This window comes from Aythya marila (genome assembly GCF_965140915.1).
Source record: "Aythya marila genome assembly, chromosome: 1".
Classification (NCBI taxonomy): Eukaryota; Metazoa; Chordata; class Aves; order Anseriformes; family Anatidae; genus Aythya; species Aythya marila.
Genome location: NC_139042.1, coordinates 166,317,778 through 166,333,149, shown reverse-complemented (window position 1 = coordinate 166,333,149; position 15,372 = coordinate 166,317,778). Strand labels below are relative to the sequence as shown.

Below are 15,372 nucleotides of genomic sequence, written 5' to 3'. Positions count from 1 at the left end.
ATTACAGAGACTCTCTCTCCTTCACTCCAAGTTTTCCAAGCACCAGATTAGGGACTAGGTAAAATACCTGCGACACCAGCTGTCACTTTCATGTTCCTGACAGGATTGACAGTAATATGTGCCAAAAAGAATCTTTCCCACTGCTGCATTTTCTTAAAACCAATACACACCCCAGCTCATACTCTAACCTTAATAGTGACCTCATACATTCTTTTATCAGCATGTCAGTACATATGTATGTTGAATTTTCCAAGTATTTGGGAAGTTAACTTGCTTTACATTTCTGAATTTACTGTTCATATTTCATGTTTGGAGTGCATGCTGGAAGAATTTGGTGTGCGTGTTTCTTCATACTTGTTGGAAAAAGGAAGTGGAAGGTATTTCAGTTTTAAATAACACTATAATCCTTTTCTGAAAAACAAAACAAAACAAAACAAACAAGCAAAAAAACCCTAATAATTAAATAACTCCAGCATCATTTCCTAAATTTTTTTTTGCCTGGGAGGCCTTCTACATACCAATAGTTATTATCCTCCAAGGTAAAATTTCCCTCAAATGCCTCCAGTAAATCTTTTTTTAATTTGCATATATGGTCAATGCTGAGTTTGGAACAGTTTTTGGACTGCTGTTACATAGTTCACTGATACTTATTTTCATTAAATGATACTTAGATTTTTGTACTGCAAGTAATTAGGAGTTTGTTAGAAAATTTAAGCTAAATCTGTGTGCGTGTCAGTGGATTTTGCTTAACACCCTGAAATGTATTATAATTTCCACAGAAAAATGGAATGTCCGTTGCATCTGGGTGAGGTAACCGGCCACGTACAACAGCAAGTCAGCAGAACACACTTAATATCTCCCAGCAGGACTGCTAACACCTGTTTTACTAGGGTGGATTTTCAAATTTACGCCACCCGGTGAAACTTGACATTGCCTTCCAGTACAGTTACAAAAAAAAAAAAAATAAATCACAATAAGCTATCACGCTAAATGCTCGTGGGAAATAAACAATCAGAAAAAGAAATAATATAATTTTTTAGTCTCTTCTCTTCTTTGCATTTCTGCAGATTTTGCTGGTGAGTTTGCTTATCTCACATTTTTCCCTTTCTTCAAGTTTCCCTCATTTCATTTGGCTTCACCCCAAATGTGAACCAAGAATTCATGGCAAATTTAATCAAGTCTGAGTAGTCATAGGTCAAGGTGACAGTGCCACATTCAGCCTGCCATACCAGCATCTTGCACAGAGACTACAAATATGAAACTAAAGAGGTTCCTAAGTAGGGTCAGTAGGTAAGTTTCCTGTTACTGCAGGCCACATTTATTTCCATCCCATTTCCATTTGGAAGTGTTTGGGTGTATTCTCTGCTCTTCAGACTGTCCCATACTGAGTAGTAGTAGTGGTAAAAACCGTCTTTTTCTTTACAGATAATAGTGCATGCAGTTTCTTTACAGGGAATCTTGATAAAAATGTAAGACTTTCAGATAGTCCTGCTCAAGAATCAAGAGCTTTTATTATGAACATATTAACACATAACTATGTTGATAAGCATGCCCAACTTTAAATGTAAAAGAGACAAGAAAGCAGATGGCTTGTATTCAGATGTGCTAAACTAGTTTAACTTGTGCAATATCAAAAGAAACCAGTTTGCTTATGTATGCTTATACTATAGCTTATGCTATAGTATGACTATAATACTTGTAAAATGAGACCATAGGAGTTTACTTCCCATTGGACCCTTTGAAAGTCTTAGACCCTATTTTTTAGTTCTAGTTCTTATAGAGATACATCTGAATAATAATAATAATAATAATAATAATAGCAACAATAACAAGAATAATAATGTTTCTGTAACAAGACCCTCCCCTTTGGACCACATAGGAATCACCTATTCACATATTGTGGATAACATAACTGTGTAGTGAAAATCCTATACAAATTTTTCAAATACGATTTAATGACAACTTTTCTCAGAATACAGGTAAATCATCAACAGTGTCAAATTGAACATAATGAATGCATGGCACAGAAGGATTTTTTTTTTTTTTTTTCTCTTTCTGAAGAGGTGAGAAGACCTTGAAGTGTGCTAAACATCTGTTTTCAAGTGAAGAACAAAAGAGAGTTCTCAATGCCAAATATTATTTCTGTGATCATTTAAGAATCACCCAGACTTCCAAACACTATTGGAAATGTGGCATTTAAAGAATGGATAGGCAGATGGATAAAGATATTGGACTGGGTAATCCATTTTGGCATACCAGTTTTAATCTAGGATGATGTGTTGGCTTCAGCAGAAACTCCTTGGAGTAAACTGGCTAGCAGGAATGTGTGTTTGGGCCCAAGTTGCACTGTGTGAATCAACAATGAACAAAAACTGAAATAAACTTGTCTTTCTCCATCTCTGAGGTGTAGCTTTAGGTGTAGCAGGCTATTCAAAATCATAAATTTGGCCAAAAGTAGATATTCCAGGTAGTGGAGTTTTTTTCTTTGTTTGTTTGTTTTGCTTTTTGTTGTTGCTGTTGTTGTTTGTTTATTTTTACTTTTTGCTTCTAATAAGTATATGTGAGAATGTACGTGACCTAGTCTCATACTGCTCCCCAATGTGCAAGTGAGCGTGAGAGTTTAGGCCACGTACCCTGAAATATGTTTCCATTTCTTCCAAGTCATTCCATATAACTAAGTCTACATGGGCAGTTTCATACTCTTTCTGGCTCCAAAATGTGCACAAGAAATGCTTTTATCCACACATGAACATGTCTCGGTTGCTTGCCTAAATCTTTGTTCTTTTTAGAATCCACAATTAAGACCAGAGCTAAAACTAAACGAGTAGCCAGAACTCTAAAGGTAGTATTTCTCTGTCCTTGTGTCCATGTGAAAGTCAGAAATACAGATAGGATCTGCTCTTCCATTTTTCATTTTATTCATTTTATACAGGCTATGTATTGTGAATATTTAGAGTCCAGGATGCTATCTTTAATTCCTGATTTGTGTTTTTATTTGGTTTTGATTCTACTACCACTACAGAACTTGAATGAGAATACATAATTTTCTGCTTTTTAATTCATTTAAATCCATTAACCTCCTGCTCATCTTAGTGATGAACATCCATACAAAAGCAAAAGAGTGAAATACAGCCCTCAAATCAGGTTAATTCTCTGGGGAAAATACTTAAGAATAAATCTTGCTGGTAATGTGGATTTGAAGAATATCTCGTAGCATAGTTCTAATCCCAAAAGACGTCTATTCAATATTAGTTAAATAAATAAATAAATAAATAAATAAATAGCCATCACAAACATTGGTGAAATTTTTACAAAGCAAATCTTTTACCAGGTTTTATTTGGGGCTTTGTGTTGTGGTTCAGAATGTCAAAAGACATACAGAGCTATGGAAGATAGTGCAGAATGATGTGCTGACAGAAATTACAGTTTTACATTTGATTCCAAAATAATCAAGAGAAATTTAGAAGCATATATGTGTAGAGCGTGTTCTGTTCTTCAGGACTAATCCTGCCAGAACTAGACAAATCTCAACTCACATATATGTTCTCATAAACTATGCTGTCATAAAGTTGACAAAAAAAAAAATTAGTCAAGCCAAGATATTTTTCAGAGCTTCTTACAAATACAGAAGAACATACTGTATTAGTCATCATTACTTGTCTTCTGAGTAGCCCACAATTAAATTGATGCTTGGAAGTGAAGAAAGTGTTGTCTGCCAGACAAAAGAGATGAAAGCTAGTCTTGGTAACAGCAGAATAATTATTAAAAAAAATAGACATATTCTATATGTTGAGTCACTGGTGAGTACGATCCCACAAATGAGCTCTTCCTGTAAGTCTGCAGACTGCTGGGTATTAAGTACTACTGTTTATCTACATGCAAGTCCCACAGTCTGGTTTAGTGATTTATTTCAGTCAGTAAAAATTCAAAAAGCTACCAGTCAAAAGCAGATTACCCAAAACTGCAGGATGTAATATGTTACAGTAGTTTTGCAATGTATCTTCTTTGTATGCCATATAATGTAATAATAGTGTTGCAGTTGTGATATTGCTGCTTATTTGTACATAATTGTTTTAAATATAATCCCCTAAAATGTGGGTGTAGAAATATCTTGGGACTCACTACTATTTATGGTGTAAGTATTTCAGATGCATTTTTCACAAGGTTATGTGTACAAACATTAAAAGGATTTGATTTACACAAGCAGCTTAATACTTTAAAAGCATAATTCAGTAGGCGTAATTTAATAAGCATCAAATGATGTTATCTGATGATGCCTACAAATCTAAATTCCTAAATTATCATCCTCTTAGCTGAGTTTATTTGCACCCATGAAGCTGGAACTACATTTCAGAATAGGACAAATTATTCTTCATTTTTGATAAGGAAATGGTTATATTATTAGAGATGATAGTTTTTGTTTACCTCTGACAGGCAGTCTCGTGTAATATTGATTGGCTTTCAACATTGTTATTTGAATAGCTAGGTGGACAAATACCTACATGGCAATGAATCTGTATTATATCATTATTTATTTTTTCCATTTTTAGGTTTTAATATTTTTAATGTGGCAAATCTGTTACTCAACAAACTACATTTCCTTCAGTCTTTTGAACCTTTAGTAGAACCTAAGTGGTTTGAAACATAGTATTTGTGAGTAACAGTGATGTGAGTTCAGCAGCAGTATGTTCATAGCAATTAAGCAATACAAGCAATGTTCTTATCAATACAAGCAAATTTGATTCACTTTCTGTGTCTTGATATGTAAGATTTGGAATCTGTGTATCCTGATTTATGTACTGAAGCAAACTACATCTGCTACAACACTTTGTATTTCTTACGATACTGTTCATGTTAATGGGAAACATCACCTCTGTTGTGAACTTGTGCTGTTTGAAAGTAAAATTCATTACTAAATTGTGGGCATATTTCATTAAAATTGTCTGGCATCTATATGAAGTATTACAAAGCAAAATCCTTAGTCCTTGATGTTTAAGCAGGTAGATTTCTATATATGCAGTGTTAGCACTTGGAAGAGTTTACCCCAGTGTATAATAATGCCACCACTAACTACTTAAATAAACATGGGCTTCAGGGATTCATACCACTCTTGATTGAAACAGTATTGAGGAGTAGAAACTGCTTGAAATCTCTTAGAGCTTTTGTAATTGAAAAATTACTCTCATCTGTTGGTAAGTTTGAATAAAAAGTGTTTGGGGCTGCTAGGGTTTGAGTTCAAAGAATAACTGTGGTTTGCCAAGGCAAGAAGTAGGTAATTAAAGCAATGTTTATAGACACACTGAAAGCTTCAAAATGGGACAACTTTAAGGCTAACTTCTAGACTGGAAAGGAAAGAAAGTGAAAATAACCCACAAATGTATTAATGGATGTCTTATTGAATCTTCTAACAGTTCCTGAGAGTTTTACAGTAACTGCAGTTATTATCAGAAAAATGACTGTAAGAGTTATGTTCTGACATTTTCTGTGTATTATGTGGCTGTGAGTTGCCACACCAAACTTGCTCAATTCACAAGCCAGAACAAGACTTTATTATAAACCTAACACTGCAGCCACAGTCTATTGTCTGAAAGTTGGCCTCTATTAATTCATGCAGCACCACCAACAGGAATGACTTTGGACTTAAGGTTTGTGTTACAGTTCTCTTGGTGAACCATGAAGCAAAACAGGATGTTCTTTGTAGTTCTGCAGTATATTAAGTCATTGGTGTTAATAGTAATGACTTGATTTGTCTGTGAGTTTAAGACATGTACAAGTAGATATATACATGTAAAATAACCAGGCGCCATTTCTATAAGATAATTAATTTTAATTATTTTTCATCTGGAATGTATGTTAAGATTTAGGCTTATTATTTTCTAAATATTTAGTATTGCAGGTAGATATTGAGATGTTTTCATAGCACTTAAATGTTTAAGTGGGCCCTAGGAAATTACACGTTGTTTAGAGTTATGGCCTCCTGAATTACTGCAGAGAACACATGCCCATTATGAAAAATGTCTTGGTTATTCTAGGAGATCTGCTAGGAAGTATTGATTTGGTTATTTGGAGGTAAGCATTAATTACTTCAGTTTGTTTTGTTTTTGTTTTTGTTTTTGTTTTTTTCCCCTTTAGCTTCTAGTACTTCGTGTCAGAACAAAATTTCCCATCTTTGAAGTAGTTTCAAAGTAGTAGTAATAGTTTGAAGTTCTACATTAAGGTTGATTTGAAAGTTCACAGAAGCTCTCAGTTATACAGCTTATATCCAAACAAAACTTAATTTCTGTTAAATACTTCGGGACAGGAAAATTTGCATTTGAATTGGTTTCTTCTGTAGTTGACGTTGTTTAAAGGTCAAGTAGAGATATTCTCATTGTGTTCTTTATTGTCATGGCTGACCAGGTGTGTAGTTGAAGGTCAGGACAGAGCCAGCCCTATTCCTTGCTGTTGCCATCAGGAGTGGCTCAATCTCCCTGTGCCTCCTCCCCATCTTCCACCTCCTCTCCCAAATCATGCCTTTCTCAAGTTTGGACACACCCTGTCCTCCACTGACTCCTGTGCTCATCTGACTGCATAGGAAACCAGAGTGACTAAAATACAATTGCCTGTTTTGCTGGGTGAGTTTTCTGCACTGAGCCAGCTCCCAGTGTGCTCAGAGAAGTGTTGAAGCCCAGACAAGGTGGCAGCAGCAGGGCCCCACGCCTGGGAGGAGGAGGTGAGGAAGAAGCGGATCATCCCATTTTAGCTGCAGCCAACTTTCAACTCATTTGGCTGTGCCACATCACTATCTCTTATGAAATGACCTACTTTGTCTGTTTATTTATTTATCTATCTATTTATTTATTTATTTATTGTGATGTGAAGCTACATAAACATTTAAGAAAATTACAATTAATGCCTGAGTATCTGCAAGTACAATGCTTGGCCAGAGCTGAGATGGAGTAATCTCATTGATTTAGAGGAATGGTTATACCACTTTCACAGATATACAAATTGGTGACACCAGCCAAACTGATTTATGAAAGCTTAATTGTGAACCCCAACTTAACAGTAAATTTAATAAGAGTTAGCTGCAGAGTTGTATTTATTTACTTTTTAATTGATTTAGGAGATTGTTTATTGTTCCCTATATATAGTAACAGGTTCTTAAAAACAGTTAAATAAGTGTAGGAGAAGACTTTTTAAAAGATGTTGTTACTACTGCTTTGGAGTTTATTGTGTTTAACAAGCTCATATCTAAAAGTTTTGTAGATGCTTATATGTCTATAAAAACTAGCTGTGGGTCAAGAAAGTCTGTGTAAACTCATAGTATATACTTATAGGGTCAGTAGTAAAAAGAAAGTTTCTTCCTTTTAGCTACTAATATTTGCTAAGAATAAAGGCAGAACTGCAATCATAGAAAGACAATAATAGTTAGGCCCTCCTCTCAGGCTAGATAAGATACTGTCAACAATAAAGAAGTTTTCATTCCAGAAATGAAATTACCCCTCATGTTATAAGGGTCGAAAGCTGCTCATATGACGTTTTGTAAAATGTGTAAACATTCAAATAAAATTAAGTCCTTGGACTTGATCTACTCCAGGTTTATGGTTTTAGTGCTGAATTTTCTTTATTTCTTTTAATATTTTTTAATGACAATAGGCATTTAAATTATATTGTTTAATTTTTGTATGTGTGCGTGTAGTCAAATTGCCTTAAAAAATCTGTCAGTCTAAAAAAATGTAATTTAAAATCATGTCTGTTGAAGCCACTTGACATAGGACATCTCTTTACACACCATTATTTTGTGTTGGTAAGAACATTTTTTGACATACAAAGTTGTTAACTGAGAGATGTTACATTTTTACCTAGTATTTGCTTCATAGAATGTGGGAGGGAGGGGGAAAGCAGGAATGGAAATTGACTCAAATGAATTTTTTTGAACATTCTGGTTCCCTAAACTGAAAATTAGAAACATGAAAAGAGTTAATTTAATGCTGTGACTAGTCATTGTACAGGCAGAATTGTGATCCTTTTATTGCTCTATATTTAGTCTACAGCTTTTTCTTCTCTTCCCTACAGCTGTCTGTAGCAACTGTAAAATTCTTCTAAACCACCAGTAGTAGTGCAACATGTCCTTTACTAAGTGAACGCCTTTCAGGGTATCATAAACTTTAATAAAATTAAAATTTTTTAGCATCAGATTTGAAGGACAAAAATAAAGAATCAGTGACCACTGTGACATCATTTTCACAAAATTCTACATCATTCCAAGGAAATACTTTTGCTAAAACGTTTGTTGGATGTTTTTACTTTAATTTTTTCAACTCACTCAGTCACCCATATCTCCAGACATATATTCAGTGTCTAATCCCTTATGGATGCTTTCACTACTGTTTGTTTGTAGTGTATCAAATCCAGTTTTATGTTAAGTAGGTGGGTTGCTGATTTGCCAGCATGCCATTCTGGATTGGGCATTTATGAATTGTTTTTAAGCACCAAAGTGGACAATGAAAGCTTTATATCCGTTCCCCAATTAGGAGTAATCATTCTTGCTAAACTTTGGTAAAGAGCTGTAGTATGCAATGAATGTAAAGTATTCATTCCTGAGCTGTTTCTTTTTTCTTTTTTTCTCCATTTTCACTTTAGTACATTTTGTCAAATAGTCTTATGCAGCTTGTTATTTCTGTTCATATTGCAGATTGAGAATGTTGATGTCTGCCTTAGCTTTCTGGCAGCCAGAGGCGTAAATGTCCAAGGTCTTTCTGCGGAAGGTAAGAGAAGCAGATCATCAGAACAAATAATTGGATTCTTTTTTCCTAAAAAATTATTTTCATAATATAAATTATATGTACTTCCATTCCAAACTGCAGCTGTCTTGAGTGGAATTCAAATGTAGATTACTATATTGCAGTGAGAGAGCGAGAGAAAAATTTAGATTTCCCTTTAATTTTCCCTTGAACCAAGAAATTCAGTATGTTTATGAAACCTAAGGCACATTTTAAAATAATATCTTTATTTTCAAATATATTAATCTTTTCATGTTACCTCCACAACATTAGGTAGGTAGTTTTTTCCATGCATACATTTATCATGTATGGGTTTGTGTATGGGTTTCAAAACCACAAACATTGATGTAAAAATTTTGCTCAGATGTGTAAACTCATGGAAGACTATTTTTTTAAGAGCATTTATTACCAGTAGTAATGTTATAAGGATGCCTATGAAATTTATCGCATTACTTTGATATAATGCATTAAGTGAATGAGCAAATGGTCTTGCTGCTTATATTATAACCCTTTTAAGGACTTTTATTAGTCCTTGCCTGACACACTTATAAATATATAAAATCAAAACCATTGAAATACCAATAGTTTTAATTAATATGTAATATTTGCCATATTAATGTAAAATTAAGCCAGGTGGATACTTTACCTTATAGATTAATACAATGGATACAAGATTTTGGCCTGTAAAGGATTAAGTAGATCTGCAAGGTTCTATGCATCTTCGAAATCCCTTTGGTGCAACTAAAAGATAGAAGGCAAAATACTTTTTTTTTTTCTTTTTTTTTTTTTTTTTCAGAGATGGGAGATCTCTGAAAGATCACAGATCACAGAAGAAAAATCTTGAATGATATAGCTACTGTTTGATTTTAAAATTAACTCACTATTGTGATCCTTCAAAATCTAGTACCTTTCTAGTATCTTAACAGAAGTGGATCATAACCATAACCATAACATATGTACTGTCTCATTTTCTGTACTTCTCAAATTATGGAAAGATCCTTAACTAATTCAAAGGAACCTCTGGAAATCTATACTATAGATATGACGATGGATGAGAATACTGAATAAGTTACATGTTGCTATTCATCTCAAAGCTGTTTAGAACTCAAATTTTCAGCAAAGACTATTTTTACTTGTACACAAAATAAGAATCAAATGTATGAAGAGCAGAAATTTATTACGTGAGAATACTCTTCGTTGTTTGATACCATGACACAATACAACACCCACTTTCTACTTCATAAAATTAAAATTGGATTGCGTTCTGTAATACATACCTTCATTCATCTCCTTTTTTTAGCTTTGGAAAATAATTTTTTTAAAGATAGAAGCTTCAACTGTTTGGCATTAAGTGAAAATACTACCAAAAGCAATAACGATATATAGTTTTAAATGCAAGGTCTATTTTAAAAACATTTTTATTAATCCTTAAAACAGAATTTTAATAAGGCAGACTTTGAGTTCTGACATAAGATTAAAACAAGTTTTGCTGTTTTGCAGTTGGTCGTGACTGGTATAAATCTAATGTCTTTGTACTGATGTTAGTGCAAACTGACACAGAAGTGTGACTCCTTTAAATATACCATTTCTAGCATGTACAATCCTGAACAATTTGCTTGAGGGGAAGGAATTGAGAAAAGCTGGCATGATTTTTTATCATTAAATGATCAGGTTACCTTCATAATGTTTTGTCAGCACATTTATGTTTAAAATTAAGTTTAGAAACAGGTAAGGCTGTTTCCCATAATAGGTTTTGGTGAATGTGTCTTGTCACATAAATTGGGTCATTTATTAATGCATGCTTCAGACAGTTTCTGGAACAGTAAACAATGATCTCAACAAAGATTAAAGATTTCACAGCGAGTTTCCCACCTCATTTTGACACTTGAGCAAGGAGGTCTAGAACCAAAGTTGTTTTCCAGTCTTGACTGCAAAATCTGTACTGGAGAACCCAAATGATAAATAATAAACCAGTTGCTACTAAAGAAAATACTCCTCTCCTCTTCCACACAAGAGTTTAGTACATATTCGAGTTTTCATCTTCAAAGGGAAGAAGAGGAAGTATGGGTACTCAGAACAAATTTTCATTTTGTAAAGTGCATGGTGATGTCCAGGATTGTGTTTGCTTTTGAGAACAGATTGAGCATCTAAGGGCTCCAATGTTTGATGATCTGTTCTTATATGCATTAACATTTCACATAATTTTATTAAAAATAAATCAATATGGTTTAAAATACATTAATATGACAGTGCTTGTTTATAAACTGTGTTTTAAACATTACCTCAGAAAGGCTATGTAGCACATACAACACAATATTTAGATTTGCAGGAAAGACAGAAAGATTGTAATGTTAGGTTACAAGTCTACTGACCTAATGAAAACCTTTCACAAGAACCCCAGTGCCAAAGAAAATTAATAATGAAGATATGAACTGACCTAAGTGCTTCAGATAATTTAATTAAAGCCCCCTGAGTCGTCTTTTTCTGACACACAGATCTGTTATGAACAAAGAATAACATTAGCCTTTTTTAAAACCTGTATCTCAGGCTGGGCAAAGACAAAGAGAAAGGAATGGGATACATGAGGATGCTACTTTGAGTCAACAGACTTTCATATGGGAAGATATTTTAGCCTCAAGTGAAAGCCATAGTTTTGAAGTCTTTATTAATCAGTACTGGCAGTCTGACATAGAAACCTAGAAAATCCTGTAATTGGAAAGTTCAGAGATGTAATTACACATCTTATGGTCACCTCTTTTTATTGTTGTTTTCCATTAATCTGCATTTCTTATATTCCTTACTAATTCTTGGGAATGCATATACACTTATGAATGAGGTTATTACCATCTCTTTCCATTTTTTTTAGCAGTCATTATTTACTTCCACTGTGCACAGAATTTTACCAAGAATCCAGAAGAGGAATTGAAAGCAACTAGTTAGAAGGGGAGTGTTCCTAAAGCCAGAAAGAATTCAGATTTTACTAGGTGTAAAAGAAGGTTCTCTGCTTCCCAAGGATCCTTGTACTTTGTTGAGTCTGTGTATTCATTTGAGATTATATATATTATATAAGGTTAGGTTTAACCTTCTTTATGACCATGCACATTTGACTCATCATGAGGACATTATGGAGATATGTGTTTCTTGCAGCAATGACACATAAATAATTAAAGATAACAAACAATAACATATAAGTGACAGTTAACATGTCCCCGATTGTAGAGATAAATGCAGAAAGGCATAAGCACGTATAGGTTTATGTACATAAATGTTTGAGTATAAAACTGTTACAAAGCTGAAAGTGTAAAACCACAGTTTTCACTCATTTCTCTTTTTTTTTTTTATTTTTTATTTTTTTATTTTTATATATATAGAAATAAGGAATGGAAATTTGAAAGCCATTTTAGGGCTGTTTTTCAGTTTGTCTCGGTACAAACAGCAGCAACATCATCAGCAACAGTACTATCAGTCTTTGGTGGAGCTACAACAGCAAGTCCCTTCACCTTCAGCTGAAAGCAGCCAGTCCAAAACACACCAAGATATGCAGTCAAGGTAGGTTAAGAAGTTAATTTTCTTATGGGTAAAAGCTTTTAATTTGTCTGTTCAAAACAGAGATGTTCTTGTGGGGAAAAACAAAACAAAACAAACAAACAAACAAACCTTCACCTAAAAAAAGGCTTAAAAGACTATATTTTTTAATTCTTATTTTTGTACGAGTTATTTTTGCAATAGGTGTATGAAAACAACATTTATTTAAATGTCTATTTGGTATTAAGCTTGCATTTCTTGAGAGTAAAGCTCCAGTGAGTGTAGAAAACCTTCCCAATTAAATTTAGTTCAATTTTTAGTTAATTTCAAGGCATTCTTCATATTTGTTTCTACAGTCCTTTGCAGGATAAGAGATGTTAAGCACATCTTCAGGTTAGAATAATGATTATTTTCATGTTTTCCTCACATGGGGAGGCAAAATACATGAGGAAAGACACAATAGTGTCATTTATTTTAAAATCATTTTGTTCCCATGCATTCTATTTTTGAGTGCCTAATTCTATTCATGTATTGATATTCTCATCAATAAAATATTTTTTTATTTTGAAGAAGTTTTTTGTTTCTTTTAAGAACCCAATTTAAGATTTAGTTAGTGAAGCAAGAAATTCAACAGAAAACCGTTGAATTACATTACTCTCAGACTGAAGCTGAACAAATATTTTCAGAAAGTAGTTGCCTATTGGCTATGACAAAAGAATCATCTGAGTACAAGTTTCTATTCAAATGGAAAGAGTATTATCAAAGTACACTTTATTGAGGAAGGAAGGAACAAAAAAGCTATTCACACATAGGGCTATATAAAGTGAATTTTTAATTCAGAACTTTATATATTGCTCTGTAGGTATTAATACTTGTTTGTACTTGTTTGATTTAATATTTGCTTGTTTAGAAGATTTTGCATACTTCATTAACATGCATATCTAGCATGTAATAAATCCATGAGTAAAACATCAGACTACAATAATTAAATTTTGGTTCTTGAGTCCTTAACATCTAAAATACACTTTCCTTTTTATAATAAACAGTTGAATAAACTCTTCATTTTTTTCTTCAGTTGAGTAAACCTTTTGCACTTCGGCCCAATAGGAATCTTTGCCTTGAAACTAAGAATGTTATAAAAATAAATTTATAGCAAAATGGTTTTGGTAGCATTTCTGATTACCTCATTTGATACAAAAATTAAGAAACACTTGCATTTGCCTGGGACACTACAATGTGAGATGCTTTTTTTTTTTTTTTTCCTTTGCTTCTGAAAATTAATCTCTTTGAATGCTTTTTCTGTGAAGTTTGCTATTAACATGTAATCTAAGGAATTATGGCAGCATCCGGGAAGACTCTGAGCACTCTGAACATTTTCTGAAGTTGATTTTCTGCTTTCTGTAAGACATTTAATACTGCACAAGAGGAAATAACATCTTCATTCAGAAATCAGATGTTGTTTTCTATCATAAGGAAGATATTTTGATTGTGGGTCTAGAAGTGTTCACTGCTTTAATCAGTGGAATTAAGGGCTTAGCCAGCTGTATGCAAATACCTTTGGTTATTGGGTTTTGTTTAGAATTTAGTAAAACTGAAACATTTCCTGCTTTTCCAACTTAGCCATGGTGTATTTTTAATAAAAATAGTTACCGTGTTCCTTTGCATATCACCACTATTGCAAGGAATTCTGTTTGTCCAAAAAGCTTGGAGCAAAGCAGTTGTTTATGATTTGGAAGACAGCGATTACACACTAGTCCTTTGTCTGCTCAGGAATGATTGGCAAAGGGGGGATGGAATTTTATAAAGCTTTCCTTTCATTATAATTTCCCAAGATCTCATGGTTCTTCAGTGCCTATTTCTCCTCTTCTCCTTTGCTATGAACATACTTCATTATGGAGAAAGTCAATCTTTCTGTGTCCAGAATCTCAGTTTTCATACTTTCATAAAGTGACTTCCCAGGATGGTTTAACGGGATTTCTACTTCCATCAGTGTGCTTTAGACTTCCTACTTTAATGCTGGGAGTCTAATATCACCTCATTCCTTTATATTTATATACATATTGTTGATAGTTATTTATAATCATATTTCTGCTACAAAATTTTTCAGTCTAAAAAATTGTTATACCAAGATTAATACTGTCTTTCTTATTTCCTACCTATAAACTGAAAACAAGATTTTGTCTGTTTCCCTTCACATATACATAAACTGAATTTTTCTCACCAGAAATTTCTGTACTGTCTCAGAGAGTAAAATTTTCTCTACCCATACATTTTCCATAAAGGTTGTAAAGATAAAAAAGGTCCCTAGTTCTGAAAAGTGTCTGAATGAAAGATTTTTATTTTCTGTTGTAAATGCTTCTAGTATTCTGAGCAGTTAGCAAAACAAGGAACTCCAGAACTTAGAAACAAACAGAAATAATAAATATATAGATAAATATGGATTTTTTTTTTTTAATATAAATTTTCTCTTCCATTTGCCATTGTTTTGAAGTGATAATAGGAAATTACAATTACATGTCCACTTCTAAGAAGAAATTAATGTATTTGAAAAATATGGTCTCCTCAAATACATGTGCATATACAAGTGGCTTTTGATTTAAACTGTACGTAGAAGACTTAGTAAGTCTTCCCTTCATAGCAGTCATATAATTTAACTCTTTTTTTTTTTTCCATAAAAGCACATATTTTGGAAAATCAAAATGATTTTCCAAACAGCCATTTTAGTCTTAAGCTGGTAACGAACAAATAGAGGATTCCATTTAGATTCCATTATTTCTAAAATATGAAATTAATAGAAGACAACTCCTTTGATGGGATTTATCTTGCCTGCCTTTTGCTGTGGACAGGCAGCTTACATGGCTCACATTCTAAAATATGATTGCTTTCATGGCAACCATATCTCAGCATTAATTACAGGGGTAACTAGATGACCTTTAAAGGTCTCTTCCAAGCCAAACCATTCTATGCTTCTATGACTGATTGATTTAAGAGCAGAAGTTCCAGAAGGTCCTTGTGGACTCATATGACTTCATTTGACACTTGAGACTTTTAGATATGTTTGAGAAAAAAAGTATTGTTATAC

The 15,372-nt window shown here is 33.3% G+C and overlaps 1 protein-coding gene across 7 annotated transcripts in view; it reads left to right on the top strand.

The window, feature by feature from the left end:
- NAV3 (neuron navigator 3) overlaps positions 1 to 15,372 on the top strand; it is a 413,781-nt gene that overhangs the window by 241,079 nt on the left and 157,330 nt on the right. For all 7 annotated transcript variants that reach the window (XM_082761391.1, XM_082761390.1, XM_082761389.1 and 4 more), the window contains exons 4-5: positions 8,678 to 8,750; positions 12,137 to 12,314. In XM_082761391.1, coding sequence (XP_082617517.1) covers positions 8,678 to 8,750; positions 12,137 to 12,314 — 251 coding nt within the window. The remainder of the gene's footprint in view (positions 1 to 8,677; positions 8,751 to 12,136; positions 12,315 to 15,372) is intronic.